The 27,647-nt window shown below is 37.1% G+C and overlaps 1 protein-coding gene and 1 long non-coding RNA gene across 4 annotated transcripts in view; one reads left to right on the top strand and one right to left on the bottom strand.

The window, feature by feature from the left end:
* LOC141421718 (uncharacterized) overlaps positions 1-26,203 on the bottom strand; it is a 109,044-nt gene extending 82,841 nt beyond the window's left edge. For 2 of the 3 annotated variants that reach the window (XR_012446389.1, XR_012446388.1), the window contains exon 1: positions 974-1,252. This is a non-coding gene — a long non-coding RNA (uncharacterized lncRNA). Of the gene's footprint in view, positions 1-973; positions 1,253-26,122 lie in introns of those variants that run through there. The other variant, XR_012446390.1, reaches the window with a different exon arrangement.
* Kcnv1 (potassium voltage-gated channel modifier subfamily V member 1) lies at positions 1,978-9,733 on the top strand. Its single transcript, XM_020183901.2, has 3 exons — positions 1,978-2,445; positions 3,232-3,761; positions 7,121-9,733. Exons 1-3 carry the CDS (start codon positions 1,979-1,981, stop codon positions 7,630-7,632), a joined length of 1,509 nt encoding a protein of 502 aa, XP_020039490.1. The 5' UTR covers position 1,978; the 3' UTR covers positions 7,633-9,733.
* Positions 26,204-27,647: the final 1,444 nt, after the last annotated feature.

Raw genomic sequence — 27,647 nt, 5'->3', positions numbered from 1 at the left:
GTAAACAACCTACAAAACTTCCTGACATAAACTAAGCAATCAATCAGTGTTGGGTATTTTTATTACAATAAAATTTTGCTGAAGCATTGAGAGCTTGAGATCCTACAGCCACATGGCAAAACTGGGATTTTATTTTATTTTATTATTGTTATGCTGGGTGGGGGTACATTGTGGCATTTACAAAAGTTCTTACAATGTGTCAAATATATCATACTTGAATTCATCTCCTCCACTGTAAAAGCTGGAATTTTAAAACCGTGTTTCTGTCCAATCTATGAAAAAAGATTCCCCTACTGCATCAAACTGCCTGCTCTTTTCTTTATACCTTATATTTTCTGAAACTACTCACTAGAAAACAACAAAGTGGAGTGTGGTTCACTCTGTTTGGAAATGACTTGAAAAATGCAGGGTACTGAGGTCCTTGCTGGAAATAATGAGAAAACCTTGAACCATGCCATGCAAGGCAGTTAGAATAACTGCCTTAACCCAAGGCTAGTTTGGACATTTGGAGCATTTGTGTGGACACAGATTGATAGGAATGAGAATGAAATACAGTAATTCTTGAAGTGTGTTTGGATGAATATAATATTGAATGTCACTGAGCGCCTCAGTTCCTCCCTCCTTCTTGTCTCCCTCCCTCAGATGGGAACCTCAGGGCACATGGACCCCAGTTAGTGCAGGCAGAGGCGGCCAGCTAAGCAGAGCCCAAAGGCCAGGAAGCAGGTGGAGGCTCAGCGAGGCAGGAAATGCAACCAGAGGGCTCAGCTGTGAGCAGTTCCCCTTCGAGACCAGTTAAGTCAGACCTCACATGTAGATCCTGCGCATCAAAGATAAGCTACATTATCAGCTGCTCCAGCCCAGGTGTTCCAGAAGCTGCAGGTGAGTTACAAACCCTTCCCTCCCACTCCACCCCACACGTCCGGTGTCCAACAGGTTGGCCCCTCCGCAGTTCCAAATGCATTTCTAGTCTTACCTGGGCACGTGCACCCTTTACCGAGAGGTCGCTAACTCCTGCCTCAGCCCACGCCTGTTCTATTCCATGTCTTTTTGCCTTTCTCTTCTCCTAAAATGAGAGCTACGTTCTGAGCTGGAAAACGCATCCGCAGCACCTGCTCTCCGGGGAATTTAGGAGGGTACAGAGTGTCTCAACATCAAGGGGGTGGGAACTAGTAATGATGACCTCTAGTTCTTAGCGACTCAGTGGGACTTCAACTAAAAGCTATTAATTAGCCCTATTTCTCAATTAGGCGGAGATCAAAGCCTAACGGAGGAGGGAGAAGAAAATGGTGAGAATGCATTGGGAGAAAACTGTGAGGCCAAGTCGCCAGGCACCCTTCCTTCGTGCTCCCAGCCCCAAGGAACACCTTTATGAAGCAGTTACAACAAAAGAATGATGAATTTAAGCCCTCAAGTTAGAAAGGACTGACCCATTTACCACCTCCTCTGCTTTCTGAACTTTTGTTTGGTCTCCTCCCCACAGGAGTCTCACCATCCCCCTTGCTTGCATCCAGCTAAGTCATCTTCTGTTTCTCCTCCACTCTAGATTTCCCTTTTCCTTCCCTTCCCCAACCCCTCCACCCACCAAGCAGCCAGGCACTGAATGCGTACACCTCGCGCTGGGAATCTCCATTACAAAATTGAGGGCGGGGTTGCGTAGATTAGGAAGGGCTACGGAGACTGGCAGTGCGTCCTGGGTCTGTCCTGGGCTTGGACTGCACAAGACCATTTCCCTTGGCGCGACCTCTCCTGTCCCCGCAGCCTCCTCGCGGCTCCACCACTCGTGCGCTGCTGCCGCGCACTCGCAGCTCCCTAGCGACGGGAAGGGGGTGGAGAGAGTAGGGGCGCGCGAGTGGGAGGCATCTCCCTCGGGAACCTGGGAAATCCCGGTCGCCACCAGGGGCCGTGCCACCGCCCTCCAGGGACTGAGGTTTTCAGCGCGTTCCCAACTTTGTGGCGCCCTCAGGCAGAGGCGGCCAGAATGGAGCTGCCTCCCCGGGGCCGGGTGCCACTGGGCTCGCCGCTGGACAGCGGCTCCCTGAGCTCGCTGGAGTCCAGCGTCTTCTGCAGCGAGGGTGAAGAGGAGCCCTTAGCGCTCGGGGACTGCTTCACGGTCAACGTGGGCGGCAGCCGCTTTGTGCTCTCGCAGCAGGCGCTGTCCTGCTTCCCGCACACGCGCCTGGGCAAGCTGGCCGTAGTGGTAGCCTCTTACCGCCGCTTGGGAGCCCTGGCTGCCGCTCCCAGCCCCCTGGAGCTCTGCGACGATGCTAACCCCGTGGACAATGAGTACTTCTTCGACCGCAGCTCGCAGGCTTTCCGCTATGTCCTGCACTACTACCGCACCGGACGCCTGCACGTCATGGAGCAGCTGTGCGCGCTCTCCTTCCTTCAGGAGATCCAGTACTGGGGCATTGACGAACTCAGCATTGACTCCTGCTGCAGGGACAGGTACTTGGGAGGCGCGGTGGTTGGGCGGGGAGGTAAAGATGTGAGGCTTTACATAAGCTTTGTGGAACCCAGGCCTATGAATAGGTGTGGCCATTCCTGGGCAAGAAGGTAAGGTGGGGATGTGGGACTAGGAAGTGTAAAGCCAACTTTTAAATAACTTTTGAACCTTCTTGTCCCTTTATTCCAGTGAGTTAAGCTGATTTCATGTAAAACTCCAGGGAGATTAGACTTACAAGAAATATTTAGTGGTTAAACAAATGAAACAGAAAAGCTATGCTTCAAAAAAGATGCATAACAATGAAAGCTTTGGTGTGAAGTATTATTTATTAACCCCAGACACTCTAAAAATCTTACATGGACAAGTGCTTAAATACAGAAGGGAAACTGGTCCCTTGACAAAATGGTTGGGGAGTTTTGATGGTGTCTTTCCTGGTTTTTTGCCATTATTACCATTTCTTCATGAATACGTTTCCTTTACATACAAAAAACATCCCATGTTTTTCCAAAACATGGCAGAAAAAGGGTAATAAAATGCATTAATCCAAAATTGTTATGTACAAATCCTTTTGCACAAACTTCTACTAAGAAAGTGTCATTTTTGAAATCATGATCTTAAGTGAGAAATTCTGAATACTGTGGGTAAGGAAAGAACCTGGGTAAAATAAGAATACACATTTTCTGCATTTTACTGAAATAAAAATTGTGATCTCCCTGTCAAGTTTAACTTTCTCCTACTTCTGTATTTTTAAGAAGTTAGACTAATCAACAAGTTGTCTTCTCTAAAAGATACTTTAGAAGAAAGGAACTGAGTGAGACTCTTGACTTTAAGAAGGACACAGACGACCAGGAAAGTCAACACGAGAGTGAACAGGACTTCTCACAAGGACCTTGTCCCACTGTCCGCCAGAAGCTCTGGAATATCCTGGAGAAACCTGGGTCTTCCACGGCTGCCCGGATCTTTGGGGTCATCTCCATCATCTTTGTGGCAGTGTCCATAGTCAACATGGCTCTGATGTCAGCTGAGTTAAGCTGGCTGAACCTGCAGCTGTTGGAAATCCTGGAGTATGTGTGTATTAGCTGGTTCACTGGGGAGTTTGTCCTGCGCTTCCTGTGTGTGCGGGACAGGTGCCGCTTCCTGAGAAAGGTACCCAATATCATAGACCTTCTTGCCATCTTGCCCTTCTACATCACTCTTCTGGTAGAGAGTCTGAGCGGCAGCCACACCACGCAGGAGCTGGAGAACGTGGGCCGCCTTGTCCAGGTTTTGCGGCTGCTCAGGGCTCTGCGCATGCTAAAGCTGGGCAGGCATTCCACAGGTATTCAAATCTCATTGATGTCTTCTCCTTTGCCTTTGTTTCTGAGCGTTTGTGACTTGAACGCGACACAAGGAAATGGCTAAACCGATATTAACAATTGCTAGTTTCCATGCTTTCCTTAATCTTGACCTCTAAAGAGGTACTGGAAAGCAAGACTTTGAAGGTGTCATCACAGGTATAGAGGAGAGGATGATGTTCTCACACACTTTCTCTCCATAAAGCATTGAGGAGCAATTTGACCACTTGTTAAATTCAACAAATTTCGTGGAACCTAGTACCCAAAAGATGCACAAAAATTAAAGACACTATGTCTCTAGAAGGTTCTAGATAAAAAAAGGAAAAATCATTCATAAAAATACATGCACAAATTATATGATATATAGGGACTCAAGCTGGTTTGTCTTCTATATCTAAGAAATGCTTGACATATGTGTATGTATATGAATATTATGTGTGTGTATATATGCATATATATATATATGTATATATATCCATATTCCTTAGCCAAAGAAAAAGTCAGCCTTCCAGAGCTATCCCTGGTCATACAGGAAGAGAAATGACCAAATTCTGATGGTCTTCCTATCAGTTTTGAAGATGCAATGGAAATATTGTCTTTGGAAGAAAGAGAAGACACAAATTAAATACCTTATCTAGTTTTTGAGAATATTGTTGTTCCTAAGCTGGTATGTACAAGAGAGATGGAAGGGGGGAGAAAAGAACAGGAATTTCTTATGTTATTTTCTGTGTGTGTATGCTCTAGATACATTGAAAATCAAATGAACATTCCATAGAAGAATCTTCACACAACACTACAGCACACACACACACACACACACACACACACATTTGTGAATGAAAATTATACTCAGTATCAATAGGACTCACACAGATTAATTAATGATAGTTCTTGCTTCTTGGAGTGCAGTGGTTCTCAGTGGCTGGTCCTGAAACTGTTGAATATTCTGCAGTAATATATGAGTTATCTCATGTCAGACCTTAATGAAGATGAGAATCCCCAGACAGGCTTGTTAAAATGCAGATTCAGTGTCCCAACCCTCAAAGGGTTAGATTTTAGTATGTGAGTTAGATTCAGACCATCCATTTTAATAATCTTGCATTTAATTTTTATATGTGATTCTTGACTTTGAGAACACTGGAGTAGGATTCCATATTAATACAATACATATTAACACAAATATATACTGATACAAATCAGTTGTTTAGAGATTCCTATTTCCACCTCCTTTCCCTAGAGATGTCCTTAATTGGCCACCTGAAGAGGTGAAGGTATCTCTCCCTATCAATGTAGGGAGAAATTAACCTCTAATGTGTTTTTTCTATCTCTGTGGTAATCGGGACTTATTCTAATACAATTTTGATCTTGTATTTACCTAGCTAGCATCACATGCCAGGGATTTTTATAAGTACCATTCTTTGTTTCTAATTTATATAATGGGATGCTTTCTTTGAGTAGTTGTAAAGTCATCACAGTATTCAATTTTAAAAGACCAGGTAAGGACTACATTTTTTCTCAGAAGAAAAGAAAAGGAAAATAATAGTAATTTTCACAATGTCACCTTCAAAAATTTTCTCATTTCTAAAACAAGTATAAAGCATTAATAAACCATTACTTTATTAAAAATAGATCACAATTACATGAATATTTGATAATTTTACCTCAGACCTAACATTTAGAAAATGCAGACATAGTGAACATATGTCCCCATGTATTAAATTCTGAACAAAAATTGAGAGGTATTATAGAAGAATGATTAAGAGGCCAGACAGTCTAGGTTTAACTCCTGGCCTTGTAGCTTTATGCTACTTAAGTTACCCCTTTGTAAAATGGTACACCTATGTGTCTGTCATTTATTTTTTTTAGGATCATCTTTGTTAATGATGTAACATGCTAGGCATTCAGCAACCTTTGTTTCTTTACAGAATTGTTGAGCACATTTCATCTTTAAATGAATATAGTTTTCCTAGAAAAGTACTTGTACTTCTCATCATATATTGTCTATTTATTTCCAAGATGCTATTCCCTATAGATACATCAAGGACAGTTTTCTGAAAGAGGTATTATTAAGGTATTCTGTAAGATAGTCTTTTGAAGCTAAACTTCAAAATTAATGTTCGTTGTTCTTTAAAATAGGCAACTAATGATACAACAATATCTCAAAATTTGAATAGCAAAATTCGAAATAATGAGAGCATGGATACTATCATAATGCATTTCAAATAATTTCTAGTGAGTGAATAAGAAAATAATCCTAAGAGGTATTGTTTGGACTTCTGAGGTGATATTATGGTGATGTTATGCTGACGTGACTTCCCAATGTTGACAAATTTTAGAAGCATTTCTCCCACATTAAGGATATCTTAGGTTAGTTCAAATCCTGATTTATAATGAACTCTTCCTACTCTCCTTAGGACTTAGTTTAATCACTAGTGGGATTGGATCCCTTGAGTCTGTCTCCCATAGGTTGGATAAATCATCAGACCTAGCAATGGGAAAACTACCAATGCCTCACAGTGGGCACATTTGCTAGTAGCTCTATTCCTGTGCCTTTTTGCAATGGAGGAAAATTTTGTGTACAGCTCTATATTCTTACAAAAAAGTAAAACTATTATGTGCTCAAGGGAGATAATTCCCTATAACTCTATTGTTAAGGACCAGGATTTCAATGATTGTCCTGGGAGTTTCGGGACCTTCTCCTTATCACTGCTAAGAACATCACCTGAAAATACATATGATGTCAGTTTTGTCACCAAGGCCTAACTTGCTCCTGCTGCTTTAATCATTTCCGTGGTATACACTCTTCCTCTGACTTTCAGGCAATGAGGCATCTGATTATGTTAAACTTTATCAGGAGGGTAAGAAAGGCATACATAAAAAAAGTATAAGAAGAAAACTTAAAACTGGTGTTAGAAAGCACTGTTGAAGTGATGTACTGAATCACAGGTTTGACCAGGTGAGCCCCCTACATGCAATACTGCAAAATTCTTTCATTGTACAAAGTGAAAAAATCCTATCATACACTCTCCCATCTATGCTTTGTCTCATTTCTCATGTTTTTTTTAAATACAAACAGTAGGAACTAAATAATTACATGAATGAATAAAATTATATTTCTCTCTATCCTTATAGACCTGCCCCTATCCACTAAATTATAAGATTTCTAAAGACCAGGATTATGATTTGATTATCTTCGTATCCCAGAACATTGCCTAGGGCTGGGGACATATTGGAAGTTCACTGAATGCTTGTGGATGGATAGAAAGGAAGGAGAGGGGATGGAGAGAAGGAGGGGAGATGATAAGAGAGATGCCAGTGATTGACAGCAGCTGTTCTCTTGCAGGATTGCGCTCACTTGGGATGACAATCACCCAGTGCTATGAAGAAGTCGGCCTACTGCTCCTATTCCTATCTGTGGGAATTTCTATATTTTCAACTGTAGAATATTTTGCAGAGCAAAGCATTCCTGACACAACCTTCACAAGTGTCCCTTGTGCATGGTGGTGGGCCACAACATCCATGACTACTGTGGGATATGGGGACATTAGACCGGACACCACCACAGGCAAAATAGTGGCCTTTATGTGCATATTATCAGGAATCCTTGTCCTAGCCTTGCCTATTGCTATTATTAATGATCGCTTCTCTGCTTGCTATTTCACCTTGAAACTCAAGGAAGCAGCTGTTAGACAGCGTGAAGCTCTGAAGAAGCTTACCAAGAATATAGCCACTGATTCATACATCAGCGTTAACTTGAGAGATGTCTACGCCCGGAGTATTATGGAGATGCTTCGATTAAAAGGCAGAGAACGAGCAAGCACTAGGAGCAGTGGGGGAGATGATTTCTGGTTTTAAGTTCACCTTTAATTTACTTCCAAAAGCTATGTATAATTAAGTGACTGATAAAGCCTTGCTATGTATGGATGTCTGTATTCTGGTGAGAAGTTTCTTAACCACCACTCATCTTAATTTTTGCTGACGTATTAATCTACTAGAGTATTTCCCATCTTCCATAGAAACTACATGTTGTTTTTACACATTTAAGTCTCAGAAATAGCCAATCAACACAACCAAATACAGTTGAGACAATGAACAGCTATTTGAATCGTCAGATGTGAAATAATATCATTGCAATGCATACATCAAAGCTAAACGTTTTTTGTATCACTAATTTTAGAAGGTTTTTACGCCATTAATTTTTTAAACACAGGAGTTACATTGCATAGCCCAGAGAAAAGATAAGTGAACATTTAAGAATACATTGAACATCTTCACTATTTAAAGATATTTGCTAATTACTCCTTTCTCCATCAGTTAAAGGTGTTGAGTATAACAATTAGCTTTACAAGGGAACAATCTGATTTAGTGGTCATAGATTGTGTCCCTATATTCTGTTTGGTGCAATCCACTAGTCACAAATGGACTGAGCTCATTACTGTTGCAAGTTGGAACCCCCAGACTGCTTAGACTGCAGAAGATAAATTCTTCACAGGCTTCAGGAGCTGCACATTTTCATTCTCCCAACTGAGTGTGAAGTCTAAAGCAGCATATTTCTTAGTTCTTCATTGAAATCAGTTGGTTTTCAAAATGTCTCATTATGGATACATTATTTATGTCCTTAAAGTCATGAATATGTAAATGTGAAGTGTAGTGAACATCCTAAATTTACACACTGAAATGATTTTCGTAAAATGAGAATATGTTGGATGACATCATTAGATGAACTTGGCGATCTTTTATTTGTTAACAAAAAAGTGTTATGGACAGCTTTCTGACTGTTGGGATAAATAGCAAATGTTCAGACTTTGCAGACATTTTGACAGCATTTTGACACTCACGATAACAATAAAATTCCTAGACATTCTGTTATATAATTAAAGCCAAAATCTCTAAAGTGAAGAACCAGCTGATGATTCCAAATATTCTAGTATATGAGATTTTTCAAAAGTAATAATAACAAGGAATGGATTACTTTAATACCTGTATTCTTTTTTCAATTTTTTCATTTATTCACATGTGCATACATTGGGTCATTTCTCCCCTCCTGCTCCCCTCCCCTACCCTCTCCCCACTCCCCTCGCTTCCAGGCAGAACCTGTTCTGCCCTTATCTCTAATTTTGTGGAAAAGAAGACATAAGCATAATAAGGAAGGTAAAGCATTTTTGCTAGTTGAGTTAAGGATAGCTAAACAGGAAGATTCCTAGCATTGCTTTCATGTACAAATGTGTTATAATCCAAGTTGATTCATCTCTAACTGGTCTTTAGTCTGGTTCCTGATTCCCTTCTTATGTTGACCTCTGTCGCTTTAAGGTTTCTGTATTAGCTCCTCTGGAGTGGGGACACCAAACGCTTTCATGTTTTGGGTTTTCTACCTACTCCCGTATCTCCCATATGTGCTGTGTATTCTTGATGTAAGCAATAAAGCCCCTAAAGAGAATAAAATGGGTTTGAGGGCAAAATCTTTTTATGTGTAAAACACAGATCCACATGCAATACATAAACATATATACAGAATATTTGTCATATTAAAATTTCATGGGGAGTAAAATTAGGAAAAAAATTTGCCAAGAACATTAGCCACTGGCATATGTATCAGTGTAAACTTAAGCATGTCTATGCCAGAGTATTATGGAGATACTTTGAGTAAAAGGCAGAGGACAAGGAAGTACTATGAGTAGTGGGAGATACAATTTGTGGTTTTAAATTCACCTTCAATTTATTTGCAAAAAGTATGTACAATTACAGAAGGTTCTTTACTGGGAGTGGATGGTGATAAACATTAAAAAACATTGCTTTAACATATGGCTGTGACATATTTCAACAACTGTATTTAGGACATTGTAGTATTATGAATGACAAAGAAAGAAAGACATGCCACTCAGTTGTAACATGGCATATATTGTAAAATGCATTCAAATTTTGTATATGTAAAAATCATAAAAGCTCTGAAATATCATATGTACTATCTCCTGTTTTCTGGTATGCATGCTTAAGCTTTGAAAATATTTTCATTGATGACATGAGTTTTAAATTATATACTAAATCACTTTAATCCATTTGACTTGTCTACACTTCTCCTAAACATTATAAGATATTTAGGAAATATGAATACTAATAAACATTTTTCCTCTTACACATACACATGGGTGCTGGAGCATAGCCCAGGGCCCCTTGTCCTAATATAAATCCATCCATAGTCTGAAAGAGAAATAGAGGTTGGGCACAGAATATAAACTTACTTTGGCTTCTCTAGAACTTTCCCCAATAAGAATGATTACTCTGACCCAGGACTATGCTCTGTATTCATCATGCACTAAGTCATTTTATCCTTAAAATATCCCAATTACATGTTCTTATACTCTTCTAAATATATGTTTTACATATTTATTAATTCCACAGTTACTTATTAAGCATCTTTCTGAGTGTTGTACACTAAAGGTTCTTCACTAAACAAGACCAAGTCTTCTTCTCTTGATTTAACATTCTATTCAAGGATGTAAGGGGAAATAGGTGACAAAACTGAGATATTAGAACATGTAAACCTGCCTAAATTCACACAGTCTATAGGTGGCAGAGTTAGGTCCTAACATGAATCTGCCTGACTTTGAAACTGATACTCCTAGAAGTCATACTACAGATTATTTTCTCCCCATGCAACGATGTACAGGAACTCGTTTCATAGGCACCAAGCCAACTTCTTAGGGAAGGAGAGGTTTACCATCCCTTATGAAAAACAGCAGTCTCTTCTTAGAGGTGGAATGGTGCTCTGAAAAATAGTTGTAGTGACAACTTATAGCCTTTGTTGAACAAGAAAAATAATAGTCTTTAGGAATTAATAGTTGAACATTTAAAATTAAAACTTAGCTGAGTGTAGTGGTTTGCGTCTATAATCTTGGCACTTGGGAAGCTGATGTAGGGGAAACACAAGTTAAAGGCCAGTGTGAGCTGCACAGCAAATTCCAGGCTATCCTGGGATATTTAGCAAGACTCTCAAAAACAAACAAAATTATAAATACATAAATAAAAATGAAAACTTGTCACTGTATACACATATATTTCCACTTACACAGAAGGACCTAAACTTGTTCTATACAAATATGCTGTGTTAGCTATATAAATTTTATGAAATGTAGGTATTTCAAAAAAGTTTAAAAATATCATTGCTTAGTTAAATTTGCTGTCTATAACATATTAGTGCTCTTATTCAATGTACATATTTAATTTAATTTAACTAAAAATAAATCAAGGTGGGAAGTCTGTTAATGTAATATCCTATCATTTTAAAAATATTTGCAATTCTTCAAAAATCTGAGAATCATCATCATAAAGCTACATTTAATTTGTTTAGAAATAAAATAATGGAATTGTTGTATTTCTTTAATATATTTAGAGAATACTAATTAAAAACATTCAAATGCACAGAGGCAATATTTGAGTACCTAAAAGAGCAATTTAATCTCTAGCAGGAGTGAAATCATATCCATGTTTTATTGTTTTTCTCATAATATATGTGTATGTATACACATATACATATGCATATATAAAAGCAATTGTTGAATTTATCATTTAATGAGCTATAGTGTTCGGTATAATGTATAATACACAAGAGAGTTCACTGAAGTAGAAATCTCTTCTGTGTTTCAATGTAGAATATATATTTTTTTTACTATTGTTTGGGTGTACATTGAGACATTTAATTAAGTTTTTATAATATATCAAGCATATCATAGTTGAATTCACCCCCTCAATCATTCTCTTTTATTCCCCTCCCCCATTCTGGAATAGTTTCAACAGGTCTCATTTTTCCATTTAAATACTTGTGTACATAGAATTCTTACTCTCATTAAAATCTTTTGACTACCTCTTGCAGAAAATACATATGCTGACCCAAGTTACCTAACCAAAACATTACCATTGGGCAAGATTACTATTTTGATAAATATTTCCACTGATACATTTTGTTAACATGAAAATCCTACTCTTTTGAAAACTTAGCCATTAATATCTCTGTCTTATCAATCCCTTAAATTCAGCCCAAGAATTGAAAATTGAATGATTTGTCAAGTGATGTGTTCCAATGCTTCCCTTGGTGATTTTCCTTCATAAAGCACCATCACCCCAAACCTCTCTGTACCCAACTGATAGGGAAAAAAAAAAATGTATCACATGGGGAGAGCCTTACTCCTAAACCCCATAGGCAACTGTTTACATGGTATATCTTTAGCAGTAATGTGAATACATCAATACTGACCATTCTTGTGTCTTCACTTCCCTCATGGTACAATTATTTCTTACTACCCAACCCCCAAAATATCCATTGGTATTCATTTGGAATTACCTCAACTCTAATTAAATCCAATCCAAGTCCTACTTGATTTGTAGAGCAGATCATGGCTACAGAAAAAACAATGCATTCTGACAGCTGTCACTTTATTCTCATGTCTACAACTCCATGTGGGTTCTTTATTCAGTTAGGGGTTTCATTGTGATATTTCCATACATGCATATAATGTACTTGGATCATATTCACCCCTTCTATTACTCTTTCTTGTCTATTTTCCCCCTCTTCTTGTTCTTAATGCTGCAAGGCAATCAAAATGCAATTCCTGAGTCCATTCATTCTCAAAATAAATGGAAACTTCTAACAGAAAATTGATTCCTCTTTCGCTCAGAAGAAGAGACATTCTATGAATCATAGCAGATACACTGTACAAGAACCGGCACCCACGTTTATCCACCTACCTCCATCTGTGCCTCTTCTCTCTGCCTTTCTCCCCGGATACAAGTGTTGAACTGTCCATCAGACTATTCTCTCCAAGTCCAGAACATTAAGTGTCTTTCCCCTCTCCCTACCATACTATCACTTCTTTCCCCATCCACTGGACATTCCTATCAGCATACAAACATAATTTAATTTTTCCCTTCTTAAAAACAACAAAGGAAAAAATAGGCAAATAAACTCCTTGAGACTACTTCAATCTCTAAAAAGCACTTAATTCTCTGTTCTCCTTAATGGCAAAATATTTTCTACATCCATCTCTCCATTTCTATTTTTACTCTCTTTTTTTCTTTTTCTTTCTTGAAAATCTACTCAAGAAAGTCTCCCACCTTTACATCTGTTATAAAACTGTTGTTCTAACAGTCAGCAATGACCCCATCATTGCTAAATTCAATAATCAATTCCCACAATTCATATTGCTTGTTTCATAAATGGCATTTTATAGGCTTAATTACAGACCCTTCCTTGAAACACTTTCTTTACTTGAATTCCAACCTTTCATAGCCTCCTACTCACACCCTTTTTTTTTTTGGTATTTCTTTTTTTTTTTTCTTTATTCATATGTGCATACAATGATTGGGTCATTACTCCCCCCTTCCCCCCGCCCCCCAGAATGGTATTTCTTTTTTTGTTTGTTTATTTTTTTATTATTCATATGTGCATACAATGTTTGGGTCATTTCTCCCCACTGCTCCCACCCCCTCCCTTACCACCCACTCCTCCCCTTCCCTCTCCCCCCCTCCCCCACATCCCCTCAATACCTGGCAGAAACTATTTTGCCCTTATCTCTAATTTTGTTGAAGAGAGAGTATAAGCAATAATAGGAAGGAACAAGGGTTTAACTCATGGCTCAATCATATTTCACATTGAGATGATCCATCAGGGTTTAATTCTCAGTTGTCTTCCACTCTCTATTAACACCACTTCCTTGACAAAATTATCTTGTTTCACAACTTAAAAATGGTGGATACTTGGTCAACTATGTTCAGACTAGACTTCTCCTCCACCTCTTAAATGTATTCAACAGATGTCAAATAAATATTTCACAATTAGAACATCCAGCCTCAAGTTGTTGACACTTCCCCAAAGCTCTAAATCTAATTCCTCTGAGAAGCAGGCCAAGACAGATGATTATTACAATATTGATTATGCACAAGATATTTGATGTGAAAAGGGCCTGTGAATGATAAGACAGAATCTAAAGAAGGAGGGGAGAATCTTCAGATCAGGATGCAGAACTGACATCTGTGAAGAAAGTAGGAAAATTGTGTATAAGGAGTCTCATTTGAGGCCCAATTCTAAGATATTTCAGCCAGATTGATGGAGAAACTGTGACTAAAAGTAGCTCATTTAGGAGTACCATGAGTCCTAGAAATGGAACTACAGAGATAGTCTAGAGAAGCTATAACTCAGGCTTTCAGGTGAAAATACTTCCTTCAGGAGGATATCTGAACAGTGCATTTTCATGGCATCACAGTCAGTTTTTAGACGGACATAGTTTGGCTTTTCCATGCAGATTCAGTACCTCTCTTTCTGAGGGCAACCTTGGACAAAGAGGTAGGAGGGATGAACTGGAAATGCCATTGCTGTAGTTGGTCTCTGGACAACAAATTTTAGTCAGTGTCACTCTCCCTCACTATTCACAGAACCCCATGTCAAAGCCTATTCTTTCCCCTACTATAACTCAGCATCCTAAAAGAGTTAGAAAGAAAATGTTAGTTTGCCTGTGTCAGAGAATAATTTTACATCCTAGAAAACACTTTTCATCATTTTCATGTACTGAAGCACACCATAATTAATTATGCTGCATAGAGCTGTCATTGCCATGCTATTTACTTTTATTCTTGAACAAAGAAGCAGCATGAATAAAAATGGTATTTCAGGAGGAAATTTCAAGATTATTTAAATTCCATTTTCTTCTTTTCTGAACTGGTATCATCACACCCAGTATGACACCATTTTAATGAACACTATTAACATTCTAATGACTGAAAACTACTTTCATGTTTACATATCAACTTCTATAAGGCCATTGAGTTAGGTAAGTATATTTAGTTTTTAATAACACAGTGGGACTAAATCTGAAGTACTGAGGAAAATAAATTAACTTTTCAATTTCTTTTTCATATTCTACAATTTGGTGACAATTTTCCCAATTATATGAAACCTTATTTCACCTTCTGTAAAGAAGCTATAGTTTAAGAGACCTGGTAAATAAAATGAACTAATGATAGCATATGTGTTTTCTAAATTATTCTGTTGAACAATCCCCACATTATAACCAAAGAAATAATAACTGAATTCAAGAAGATTTAACATGCCAGGCAGAGGCATATACACAAACATGAAAAAAATAAATAAAAATTTTGTTGCAATAAATGTGATTTTGAAAGTATGAGAGGTAAAATATTCATATATATATATATATATATATATATATATATATATATATATATCATCTCACTATTCCCAATGGGTCTGTAGACAGAACTTCAACTATCTACCTAAGAAAATTAAATCTTCCTTAAATAGTATTTTCAATTTCTCTAAACTGGGACAATATTTCTGAAACCCTGTCTTTATACATGTCTTTGCTGTACAGCAAATGTTTTATCTTAAGTGGTCTATAATTATTATTGTCAACTAATTCTAAATGGTACATGTGAAAATAAAAGACAGTTACAGTTGCTATGGAAACTATACTTCGTAGAAAATTTATTTCAACAGGACTTGCTTTTAAAGTTTTTTTTTAAGACCTTCACAGACAATAGTATTACCTTGACCACAGCCATCAAGAAAAGAAACAAACAATAAAAATGTAAAAATAAAATCCCTTCTTCTACCTTTTGCTGAACTCATAACTTCTTTTTTCAACATGAGCTTTATTCTTTAGAAATTTTTTATTTTTCTTTAGTTAGATTTCAACCAAGGAAAATACACCCTGCAAAAAACCTCTATGCATAGGAGTACATTTATTTAATTTTTGTTTGTACTTATTACATAGTAATTGTGCATGTATATGGGGTGAATTATGAAATTTCAATACACATATGAAACATATAATGATGATATCAAGGTGAAATTTCTTTTTTAACTTTAAAGCTAAGAAATAAAACTAACAATAATTGTAAGAAATGTACTACCAAAGGACAGTTGACAAATTCTTTAACTTAATACTTTTCCCTTTCAATGAGATAGTCTACATAATTTTTTTACATACTAATAAAATATGCTAAAGAAATAACTTGAAGAAAGTGAAATAGGTCAGAAATAGAAAGAACATGTTCCCCCTCATATATGGATGTTAAAACAAGTTGATCAGAACATTTAATAGTGATTATTAGAGGCTGGGAAGAGGGAGGCAAAGGGGATTAGAGGGAGGATGGATAACAGGGACCAAAACACAGACAGAAGTAATGAGTTCTATTGTGCTATAGCATAGAGGAATGACTGTACTTCACAATAATATATCATCTATTTTATGAGTAACTGAAGAGAGGAACTCAAAGACTCCAAAAGCAAAGTAATGATAAATACATGGAAATGTTAATCAACCTGGCTCTATCAGTAATATTCTACACATGTACTGAAATATCATGTCATATCCAATAAATATATATAATTATTATATGTTAACCAAAGTTTTTTAAATGTTTAAAGAGCTGGAAATGTTAACTACCCTGGTTTGAGCGTTAAACACTGTATGGATGTACCAAATTATTATACAGTATCCCATAACTTTGTATAATTTAATAATTAATAAAACCTTTAAAAGTTAACAAAGTTCACTTAAAACAACATTTTGTTTAATCCCCAAATCTCCATGCATAAACAAATAGGCCCTATCTCTCCTGGCATTCATGAAGTTATTTTGTAAATAAACATTCAATTTTCAACAGCTGTATCTGATAATCCAACTAGCAAAATCATCTTTTCACATGTTGCTAGCACTAGTTTTCTAAACAGATGTCTATGTTAATAAATTTCTGTGTTTATTTTAGCTCTTGTTTTAAAAAGAAATAAAAGGGCACAGTAAAGTTATCCCCCATCTCTCCCAATCCATTCCTTCTCTCTCTTCCAAAAGACATATCATGTCTTAAAACTGACATCTCTAAAAAAATGTTTTGAAAAATGCTTTCTGTAAATGTATCCATGTGGAAACTATGTATTCTATTATTCTATCATTTTTGGTTTTTAATATTACTTCTAGCTGTATCTTTCTGAAATTGATATTTTGCAACTTTATTGTGTATTTACATTGCATTTTGAGGTATATCAATATTTCTACATCTAAATAGAGTTCAACACTTTCATTTCTAAATACTACTATTTCACTGTATGCAATAAATCTGAAACCATAAAGTTATCTGTATATTTTTTTTAAAATAAAACTGTCTTTTAGAGCAAAAGTTTTTTATTTAATTTAATATGATACTCTTTCAAGGTCATTGTACATATTCACAGAGTGACATGCTAATTAACTGGCATTTACATGAACAATTTGACATATAAAATTAATCACCACACTACCACTGAAAAAATTCTATATAATTCATTTGGAAATTTCAAACTAAAAAAAATGAAATATCACTATACACTTAAAATCTGACAATACCAAATGTTGGCAAGGAAGCAATGCAATAAGTCCTCTCATTACTGCTTGTGAGAATGCAAAATGAAATTGCCACAGCTTGGCAAATTCCTAGCTAAAAACTAAAGATAGCCCTATTATATGATCCAACAATCATAGTTCTAAGTACTTACCCAATTGAGCTAAAAACAAGTCCACATAAAAACCTGCATGGGTGTTCCATACCTATAATCTCAGTTAATGGGAGACAGGATGGAAGTATCATGGTGGATGCCAGCCTGGCAAGGGTTAACCAGACCTATCATAGAAAGCAAGCTGGGTGTGATGGAACATACCTATAAATATGCTGGGCTGAGACAGAAGTAAGAGGATCATGACACAAGGCCAGCCCCAGGAAAAAGCAGAAGCCCCTGTGTGAAAAATAAGTTCAAGCAAAAGGGATCAAGTGGTAGACTGCTTGCCCAGCAAGTGCAGGCCCTCGATTCAAACCCCAGTGCCACAAGACAAAGAACCAAACAAGACAAAAACTTGCATACAAATATTTATAGCAACTTTTATTCATAATCATCAATGAGACAGAAGCAGAAGCAACCAAGATATCCTTCCAGAAGTGAATGTATTCAAGAAAAAGTCAACAGTCCTGGCCATAAAAGAAATGGAAATCAAAACTACATTAAGATTCCACCTCACTCCTGTTAGAATGGACATCATCAAGAGCACAAACAATAACGAATATTGGCCAGGATGTGGGGGAAAGGAAACCTCATACACTGCTAGTGGGATGTACATTATTACAGCCACTATGGAAAACAGTATGGAGGCTCCGCAAAAACCTAAAAATAGAGCTGCCATATGATCCAGCAATCCCACACCTAGAGATATACCTGAAGGAAAGTAAGTCAGGTTACAATAAAGGCACCTGCACACCCTTGTTTACGGTAGCATTATTCACAATAACTAAGCTATGGAGACAGCCAAGAGCCCCCACTACTGATGACTGGATTAAGAAAATGTGGTATTTCTATACAATGGAATTGTATCAGCCATAAAAAAGAATGAAATTTTGTTGTTTTCAGGTAAATGGATGGACATGGAGAACATCTTAAGTAAAGTTAGCCAGGATCAGACCAAAGACCTCATATTTTCTTTCATTTGTGTAATATAGACCTAATACAAATACAGGCAATATTATGAAAAACAGGTCACACTAAGGGGAGGTCACATAGAGAAAGGGAGGATAAAAGAATGAAGTTAAGAGGTCAATGTGGCTGATGTACTCTCTATACAAGAATGAATGTAGAGTTTTTAAACCTGTTGAAATCACCACAAAGACACTAAGATAGAAAGGAGAAAAATAGAGGAGATTAACCAGTTCACATTATACTACATGTATAAATGAAAATGTCACAAGGAAACTCTCTGTATAGCTGTCTTAAACAAATAAAAAAGTCATTTTTTTTCCTTTTACAAAATCAGAGAACAGGAGGGCAGAACAGGTCCTGCCTGGGGGAGTTGGTACCAGTGGGAGGAGGAGAGGATGTGGGGTAAAGGTGTGGAGGGTGAATATGGTGCAAATACTGTATACACATGTATGTAAATGGAAAAATGAGACTTGCTGAAACTACTCCAGAAATGGGGGGATAGGGGATAAAGGAGAATGATGGAGGTGATTATATTTGATATATTGTAAGTTCTTTCATAAATGTTGCAATGTATCCCCAGCACAAGAACAAAAGAAGTGAATGTGTAAACAAACTATGTTGTATCTATAAAATGGAATATTTTTCAGCGTGACCTATGAAGCCACAAAGAGATTTAAAGGAATATTAAATAATATTGCTAATAATAAAATAGAATAATAACAGAATCTAAGGACTGGCAGAGTGGATTGAGTGGTAAAAGCACTTGCCTAGGAAGTGTGAGGTCCTGAGTTCAATCCCTGGTGCTGAAAAAAATGAAAAAGAATATTTTGGATTCACCAAGATGGCAACTAGAGGGAGGAAGCAGAAAGCGTGCTTCCTAAAATAAAATCTTGGAGAGATGCTGGAGATACACCTTACAGGAATAACCAACAAGAAAAGGCAAAACTCTGACTCGTCCACACCCTCAGCCTGTGCATAGCATCCCCACTCCACAGTAAGCGGAGAAACCAGGAGGGCTCCCACACCACCAAATGCCATTTCCTACTGGCTCAAGAGATGTAGACCATCAGGTAAGCTAAGCGGCACACGGTACTCCCACAGAAAACCCTGGGCCAGATCAGCATAGTCCCCTGGACAGACTGACCCCCACCCAGGGAAAAAAGAGAAAAAAAAATCTGAATAATAAACAACAACAAAAAAAGACACATAGCAAAGAAGGCAGGGCGCCCTGAGTGCCGAAGAGGGGGGAGGGGCAATCCTTCACAGAGCTGTAAATAAACAAGCCAGCCAGAGAAGGCAGGCATGGCGGCACCGCCAAGCAACCTTGGAGCTGGAAAGCTTGTAAAAGGGGCTGTGTGAGGAAAGCTCCACGGGAGAGGAAGCTGTAAATAAACACGCAGGCTGGAGAAGGCAGGTGTACCGCCACCTCCCGCAGTGTGCTTGGAGAAGGGAAAACTTGTAACAGTGGTGGTCGAGCCCAGGAGAACTCTGAGTAAACAAAGCCTGCAGGGCCAGGTGAGTGTTAAGCTCACCACTGAGATCTGCATAAATAAAGCCTCCAGCAACAGTTGGCTGACAGCAGTGGGCAGATGAGCTGCAGCCTCAGATAGCCATTCACAGAACTGTCTCCAGACCCATTTCTTTTTCTTCTTTTTTCTTTTTCTCTTCTTTTGATGAGACAACAACTGAACTACACCTGCATGCAGAAACACTTACTGAAACTGTATTGCATTTGAACTTGGGATACTTTGTTCTCTTTTTTGGTTTGTTTGTTTTTTTTGGTTTTTTTCCCCTTTGATGAGATAATGACATAACTACTTCTGAGACAACATCTCCAGGATTGGAGATTGAGGAACTAACACCAAAATTATTAACACTGAAACTTTATTGCACTTGAACTTGGGGATTTTTTTTATACTAACTCTGTCTCTCTAATGCATGTTTAGCTTACTGTTGATTAGTACACTATCTCTCCCTGTTTATTTCTTTGACACTGGTTTTTTGTTGTTTGTTTGTTTTGGTTTTTGTACTTGTTTGTTTTTCCCTTTTTCTTTACCTTCTTTGCTTTCCCTCTCCTCTCACCCTTCCATTCTAAATATCATCATTGTTATTATTACAAGCTAGAAAATACTTAATTGCACACAGTACAGGGACAGCAACAATACCAAGGGCAATGATGGGAAGACAGAAAAAACAGGGAAACCAGTTTCCCTTCAGCAATAAATTAGTACAGGGAAATGTAGAAAACAGATACTCAGATCCAGACTCCAACAAAACAAAGATAAACTATGCCAAAGAACAAAATGAAGCCCACAAAAATAATCTGAAAGAAGAAATCCTGCAGGTAATCAATGAGAATTTCATAGAGATGATACTGGACATGGTCAACCAAAATGTACAGGAGACACTCAAGAAATTCCAAGACAACAAAAATAGAGAATTTGAGAAAACACAAGAAGAAATAAAAGAAACCATAGAAGCACTGTATAAACACCAAAGTGAAACAAAGAACATGATTAATAAAGAGATAAATGAACTCAGGACAAAAATAGACAATATAAAAGAGGAAGTGACTCAGGATATGGAAAACCTCAGAAAAAAGAATTAAACCGAACTGCAAAACAAAACGGAAGGCCAATCCAGCAGAATAGAACAAACAGAAGACAGAATCTCAGAACTCGAAGATGAAATGATAATTAAAGGAAAAACCAAAGAACTATTAATTAAACAACTCAAGACCTGTGAAAGGAGAATGCAAGAACTCACTGACTCCATCAAAAGACCAAACCTGAGAATCATGGTCATCAAAGAAGGAAAAGAGGTGCAAACAAAGGGAATGCATAATATATTCAACAAAATAATTACAGAAAATTTCCCAAATCTAGAGAAATCTGTGCCCATACACATGCAAGAGGCTTCCAGAACACCAAACAGACCAGACAAAAATAGAACTACCCCACAGCATATTATCATTAAAACAACAAGTATAGAGGCTCAAGAAAGAATATTGAAGGCTGTAAGAGAGAAATAACAAATAACAGAAGTCTGCTGTCAAACTCACAGCAGACTTCTCAACAGAAACATTAAAAGCAAGAAGACCTTGGGGTGAGATCTTCAGGGCACTGAATGAAAATAACTTCAACCCTAGGATATTCTACCCAGAAAAACTAACATTCAAAATAGATGGAGCAATAAAAGTCTTCCATGATAAGCAGAAACTAAAACAATATGTGACCACAAAGCCACCACTACCAAAGATTCTTCAAGGGATTCTGCACACAGAAAGTGAAAACCAACATAACCATGAAAGGGCAGGCAGTACCAAACTACAAGAAAAGAAAAAGCAAGAAAGTAGAGCGAAACATCGATTTAGGTACACACAATCAAACCTTCAAATAAGTAAGACAACTAAATGACAAGAATCACCACATACCTATCAGTACTAATACTTCATATTAATGGACTTTATTCCCCCATCAAAAGGCACCATTGGACAAACTGGATTAAAAAGGAAGATACAACAATTAGTTGCTTACAGGAGACCCATCTCACCAATAGAAACAAGCATAGGCTTAGTATGAAAGGCAGGAAGAAGATTTACCAAGCCAATGGCCCCCGAAAACAGGCAGGAGTAGCAATACTTATTTCTGACAAAGTAGACTTCAAACCTACATTGATCAAATGATATAAAGAAGAACATTCCATACTAATAAAAGGAGAAATAGACCAAAAGGAAATAACAATTATCAACCTATATGCACACAATGTCAATGCATCCAATTTCATCAAACATACCCTGAAGGACTTAAAAGCATATATTAACTCCAGCACCATGGTCGTGGGAGACTTTAACACCCCATTATCATCAATAGATAGGTCATCCAAACAAAAAATCAATAAAGAAATCTTAGATCTAAAATATACCATAGAACAAATGGACCTAGTGGGTGTCTATAGAACACTTCGTCCAAGTTCTACACAATATACATTCTCTCAGCAGCCTATGGAACCTACTCCAAAATAGATCATATCCTAGGGCACAAAGCAAGCCTCAGCAAATATAAGAAAATAGAAATTATACCATGCATTCTATCTGATCACAATACAATAAAACTAGACCTCAACAACAAAAATAAAGACAAAAAACATACAAAGGACTGGAAACTGAATAACTCATTGCTTAATGAACAACAGGTCATTGATGAAATAAAAGAGGAAATTAAAAAGTTCGTGGAAGTCAATGAAAATGAAAACACAACTTACCGGAACCTATAGGACACAGCAAAGGCAGTCCTGAGAGGAAAGTTTATAGCCATGAGTGCATATATTAAAAAGATTGAAAGATCTCAAATCAATGACCTAATGATACATCTCAAACTCCTAGAAAAACAAGAACAAGCAAATTCCAAAATAGAAGGAGAGAAATAATAAAAATAAGAGCTGAAATCAATGAAATAGAAACCAAAAAAACCATACAAAGAATTAATGAAACACAAAGTTGGTCCTTTGAAAAAATAAACAAGGTCGACAGACCCCTAGCAAACCTGACTAAAATGAGGAGAGGAAAAAAACCCAAATTAGTAAAATCAGGAATTCAAAAGGGGAGATAAAAGCAAACATCATGGAAATCCAGGAAATCATCAGAGACTACTTTGAGAAACTATATTCAAATAAATACGAAAGTCTTAAAGAAATGGACAGATTTCTAGATACATATGATCATCCTAAACTGAACCAAGAGGATATTAATCACCTGAATAGATCTATAACACAAAATGAAATTGAAGCAGCAATCAAGAGTCTCCCTAAAAAGAAAAGTCCAGGACCTGATGGATTCTCTGCTGAATTCTATCAGACTTTTAAAGAAAACTGATACCAACCTTCCTTAAGCTGTTCCACGAAATAAAAGGGAAGGAAAACTCCCTAACACAATTTATGAAGCCACTAGTACACTTATTCCAAAACCAGGCAAAAACACCTCCAAAAAGGAGAACTATAGGCCAATTTCCTTAATGAACATCAATGCAAAAATCCTCAACAAAATAATGGCAAACTGAATTCAACAACAAATCAAAAAGATCATTTACCATGACCAAGTAGGCTTCATCCCAAGAATGCAAGGGTGGTTCAACATACAAAAATCAATAAATGTAATAAACCACATTAAAAGAAGCAAAGACAAAAACCACTTGATCATCTCCATAAATGCAGAAAAATCCTTTGATAAGATCAAACACCATTTCTTGATAAAAGCTCTAAGAAAACTAGAAATAGAAGGAAAGTACCTCAACATTATAAAAGCTATACATGGCAAACCTACAGCCAGCATTATACTTAACAATGAAAAACTGAAATCATTCCCTCTAAAATAAGGAACTAGACAAGGGTGCCCACTATCCACACTCCTATTCAACATAGTACTGGAATTCCTAGCCAGAGCAATTAGACAGAAAAAGGAATAAAAGGAATACAAATAGATAAAGAAACTGTCCAAATATCCTTATTTGCAGATGATATGATCCTACACCTTAAAGACCCAAAAAAACTCTACTCAAAAGCTCCTAGACACCATCAATAGCTACAGCAAGGTAGCAGAATATAAAATCAACATAGAAAAATCATTAGCATTTCTATACACTAATAATGAACAAACTGAGGAAGAGTATATGAAAACAATTCCATTTGCAATAGCCTCAAAAAAAAATCAAATACCTAGGTGTAAACTTAACAAAGAATGTGAATGACCTCTACAAGGAAAAGTATAAACTTCTGAAGAAAGAGATTGAGGAAGACTATAGAAAGTGGAGAGATCTCCATGCTTATGGATTGGTAGAATCAACATAGTAAAAATGTCTATACTCCCAAAAGTAAACTACATGTTTAATGCAATTCCCATCAAAATTCCAATGACATTCATTAAAGAGATTGAAAAATCTACCGTTAAATTTACATGGAAACACAAGGGACCACAAATAGCCAAGGCAATACTCAGTCAAAAGAACAATGCTGGAGGTATTATGATACCCGACTTCAAACTATAGTTCAAAGCAATAACAATAAAAACAGCATGGTACTGACACAAAGACAGACATGAAAACCAATGTAACAGAATAGAGGACCCGGATATGAAGCCACACAACTATAGCCAACTTATCTTTGACAAAGGCAATAAAAATATACGATGGAGAAATGACAGCCTCTTCAACAAAAACTGCTGGGAAAACTGGTTAGCAGTCTGCAAAAAACCGAAACTAGATCCATGTATATCACCCTGTACCAATATTAACTCAAAATGGATCAAGGATCTTAATATCAGACTACAGATCTTAATATCAGTTGGTACAGGAAGGAGTAGGAAATACTCTGGAATTAATACATATAGGCAGGAACTTTCTCAATGGAATCCCAGCAGCTCACCAACTAAGAGATAGCATAGATAAATGGGACTTCATAAAACTAAAAAGCTTCTTCTCAACAAAAGAAATGGTCTCTAAATTGAAGAGAACATCCACAGAGTGGGAGAAAATATTTGCCAACTATACATTAGACAAAGGACTGATAACCAGAATATACAGGGAAATCAAAAAACTAAATTCTTCCAAAATTAACGAACCAATAAAGAAATGGGCAAGTGAACTAAACAGAACTTTCTCAAAAGAAGAAATTCAAGTGGCTAAAAAACACATGAAAAAATGCTCACCATCCCTAGCAATAAAGGAAATGCAAATTAAAACCACACTAAGATCCCACCTCACCCCCATTAGAATAACCATCATTAGCAACACCACTAACAACAGGTGTTGGTGAGGATGTGAGGAAAAATGAACCCTCTTACACTGTTGGTAGGAATATAAACTAATACAACCACTCTGGAAAAAAAATTTGGAGGCTACTTAAAAAGCTAAACATTGATCTACCATATGATCCGGCAATACCACTCTTGGGGATATACCCAAAAGAATGTGACACAGGTTACTCCAGAGGCACCTGCACACCCATGTTTATTGCAGCACTATTCACAATAGCCAAATTATGGAAATAGCCAAGATGCCCCACTACTGACGAATGGATTAAGAAAATGTGGTATTTATACACAATGGAATTTTATGCAGCCATGAAGAATGAAATGTTATCATTCATAGGTAAATGAATGAGACTGGAGAACATCATTATGAGTGAGGTTAGCCTGGCCTAAAACACCAAAAATCGTATGTTCTCCCTCATATGGGGCCATCAGATCAAGAGCAAACATAAGAAGGGGATTGGACTTTGATCACATGATAAAGTGAATGAGCACAAGGAAGATATGAGGATAGGTAAGACACCCAAAAAACTAGATAGCATTTGTTGCCCTCAATGCAAAGACACTAAAGCAGACACTTTAAAGCAACTGAGGCCAATAGGAGAAGGGGACCAGGAACTAGAGAAAAGGTTAATTTGAGAAGAATTAACTTAGAAGAAGAATTAACACACATGTACAGGAAAGCAATGTGAGTCAACTCCTTGTATAGCTATCCTTATCTCAACTAGCAGAAACCCTTGGTCCTTCCTATTATTGCTTATATCTCTCTCAACAAAATTAGAGATAAGGACAGAATAGTTTCTGCCTGATAGCTAGGGGTAAGGAGGGCAAGGGAGGGAGCAGGGGTAGGGAAGGGAAGGGACAGGGGGAAGGGAGGAGAAATGACCCCAACATTATATGCACATATGAATAAAATAAAAATTTTTTTAAAAATCGAAGATGACTGATTGGTGCTATTATAATATTTCCAATTACACAATATCCCAGAAAACAAGAAACCATAGAGCCAGTACAAAGAGTGATGTTTTTACCTGGGGCTTGATTGTAGGTGAGTGGAAGTATCGATGGAACACAAGAGTCTTTTAGGATAGTTTATGCATTCTGTGTGATACTGCAATGGTAATTACATGAAGTTATTCATTTGTCAATAGAAAAATTTACAGCACAAAAAAACAAACTATAATGTATGCAAATTTTAAAAGAACAGTAATTTAGAAAGTTGAAGAATCCCAGGAAAGGATTCAGACAGTGACAAGAGAATCTAACTACATTACAAATGTATTTAATTATCTCACTGAGGAGAATGGGAGGAGAGGAACTTTAAATAACTTTAGAAATTAGTGGATCTGTAAGTGTAGAGGCAAAAGGAACTGTACTCTAGTGGATAAAGCTGTTTACCATGGGAATAGGATTCTCAATGTTAACACTGCTACATGTCTAAATGGACAGTGGCTGGTTGGAATCAGTTTTCTGATTAGGAGATAAGCAAGGGAATGAATGTGGAATGAATCCATGCACTGATTGGTTACAGTTGAACATACCAGTATGAATTCACATTTAAGATAATGCAATGAAAGATGGTTACATATAGTAATATAGATATGAGTAAATAAAGTACAAATACTTGCATCTGTTTCATTGTTATGCCAGCTGAGAAAAACTAAAAGAAACAAACCCAAGAAACAACACCCTTAGAGCCAAGATCGTGGTTTCTAATGCCATTCTCCAAATAAAATAACCAGGATTCCTTGAAAAAATGACTGGGGCAGGAAGTACACAAGATGAGCCTGGAGTATTTTATAGTGCCCAAAAGTAAGGAAGTGCTCAAAAAATCAATCCCTAAACTCAAAATACTATATACACTGAGAATGTGTGTCATGGGGCCTAGGAGACAACTAAAATAAAATCTCCCAATGGCTAAAGCTGGAAAATAAGTCAAGTATTGCATTATAACTCAAAGTATAAATAATACTCAGAAGTCCATATTGATATGAATGTTGAATAAATTATAGTGAAGTAGAAGAGACAACTCTATCAGAAAAAAAATCAAAATAGTTTTTGTAAATATTCACTCCTAAAGAATGAGAAGCATAGCTTGGCACTCCATAAGGACTGGCTGTGTAGTTTTCCTCAGAAAGATTATAGCTAGTTTCAGTATTTGCAGACTGCTAACCAGTTTTTCCAGCAGGTTTTGTTGAAGAGGCTGCTATTTCTCCATCATATATTTTTAGTGCCTTTGTCAAAGATAAGTTGGTTATAGTTGTGTGGCTTCATATCTGGGTCCTCTATTCTGTTCCACTGGTCTTCATGTCTGTCTTTGTGCCATGAAGAAGAATGAAATGTTATCATTCGCAGGTAAATGGATGGAACTGGAGAACATCATTTTGAGTGAGGTTAACCTGGCCCCAAAGACCAAAAATCGTATGTTTTCCCTCATATGCGGACATTAGATCAAGGGCAAACACAACAAGGGGATTGGACTTCGATCACATGATAAAGGGAGAACACACAAGGAAGGTATGAGGATAGGTAAAACACCTAAAACACTAGAAGGCA

This window comes from Castor canadensis, chromosome 3 (genome assembly GCF_047511655.1).
Source record: "Castor canadensis chromosome 3, mCasCan1.hap1v2, whole genome shotgun sequence".
Lineage (NCBI taxonomy): Eukaryota > Metazoa > Chordata > Mammalia > Rodentia > Castoridae > Castor > Castor canadensis.
Note: the sequence above shows the minus strand (reverse complement) of the source record. Positions and strands in the feature narration are given on the sequence as shown.

What these genes read in the sequence shown, in the direction of transcription:
- Kcnv1 (XM_020183901.2), top strand. Translation starts at nt 1,979, where the DNA reads ATGGAGCTGCCTCCCCGGGGCCGGGTGCCACTGGGCTCGCCGCTGGAC. An exon ending in GACTCCTGCTGCAGGGACAG is followed by an intron (nt 2,446 to 3,231) that starts GTACTTGGGAGG and finishes CTTCTCTAAAAG; the next exon opens with ATACTTTAGAAGAAAGGAAC. An exon ending in GCTGGGCAGGCATTCCACAG is followed by an intron (nt 3,762 to 7,120) that starts GTATTCAAATCT and finishes GTTCTCTTGCAG; the next exon opens with GATTGCGCTCACTTGGGATG.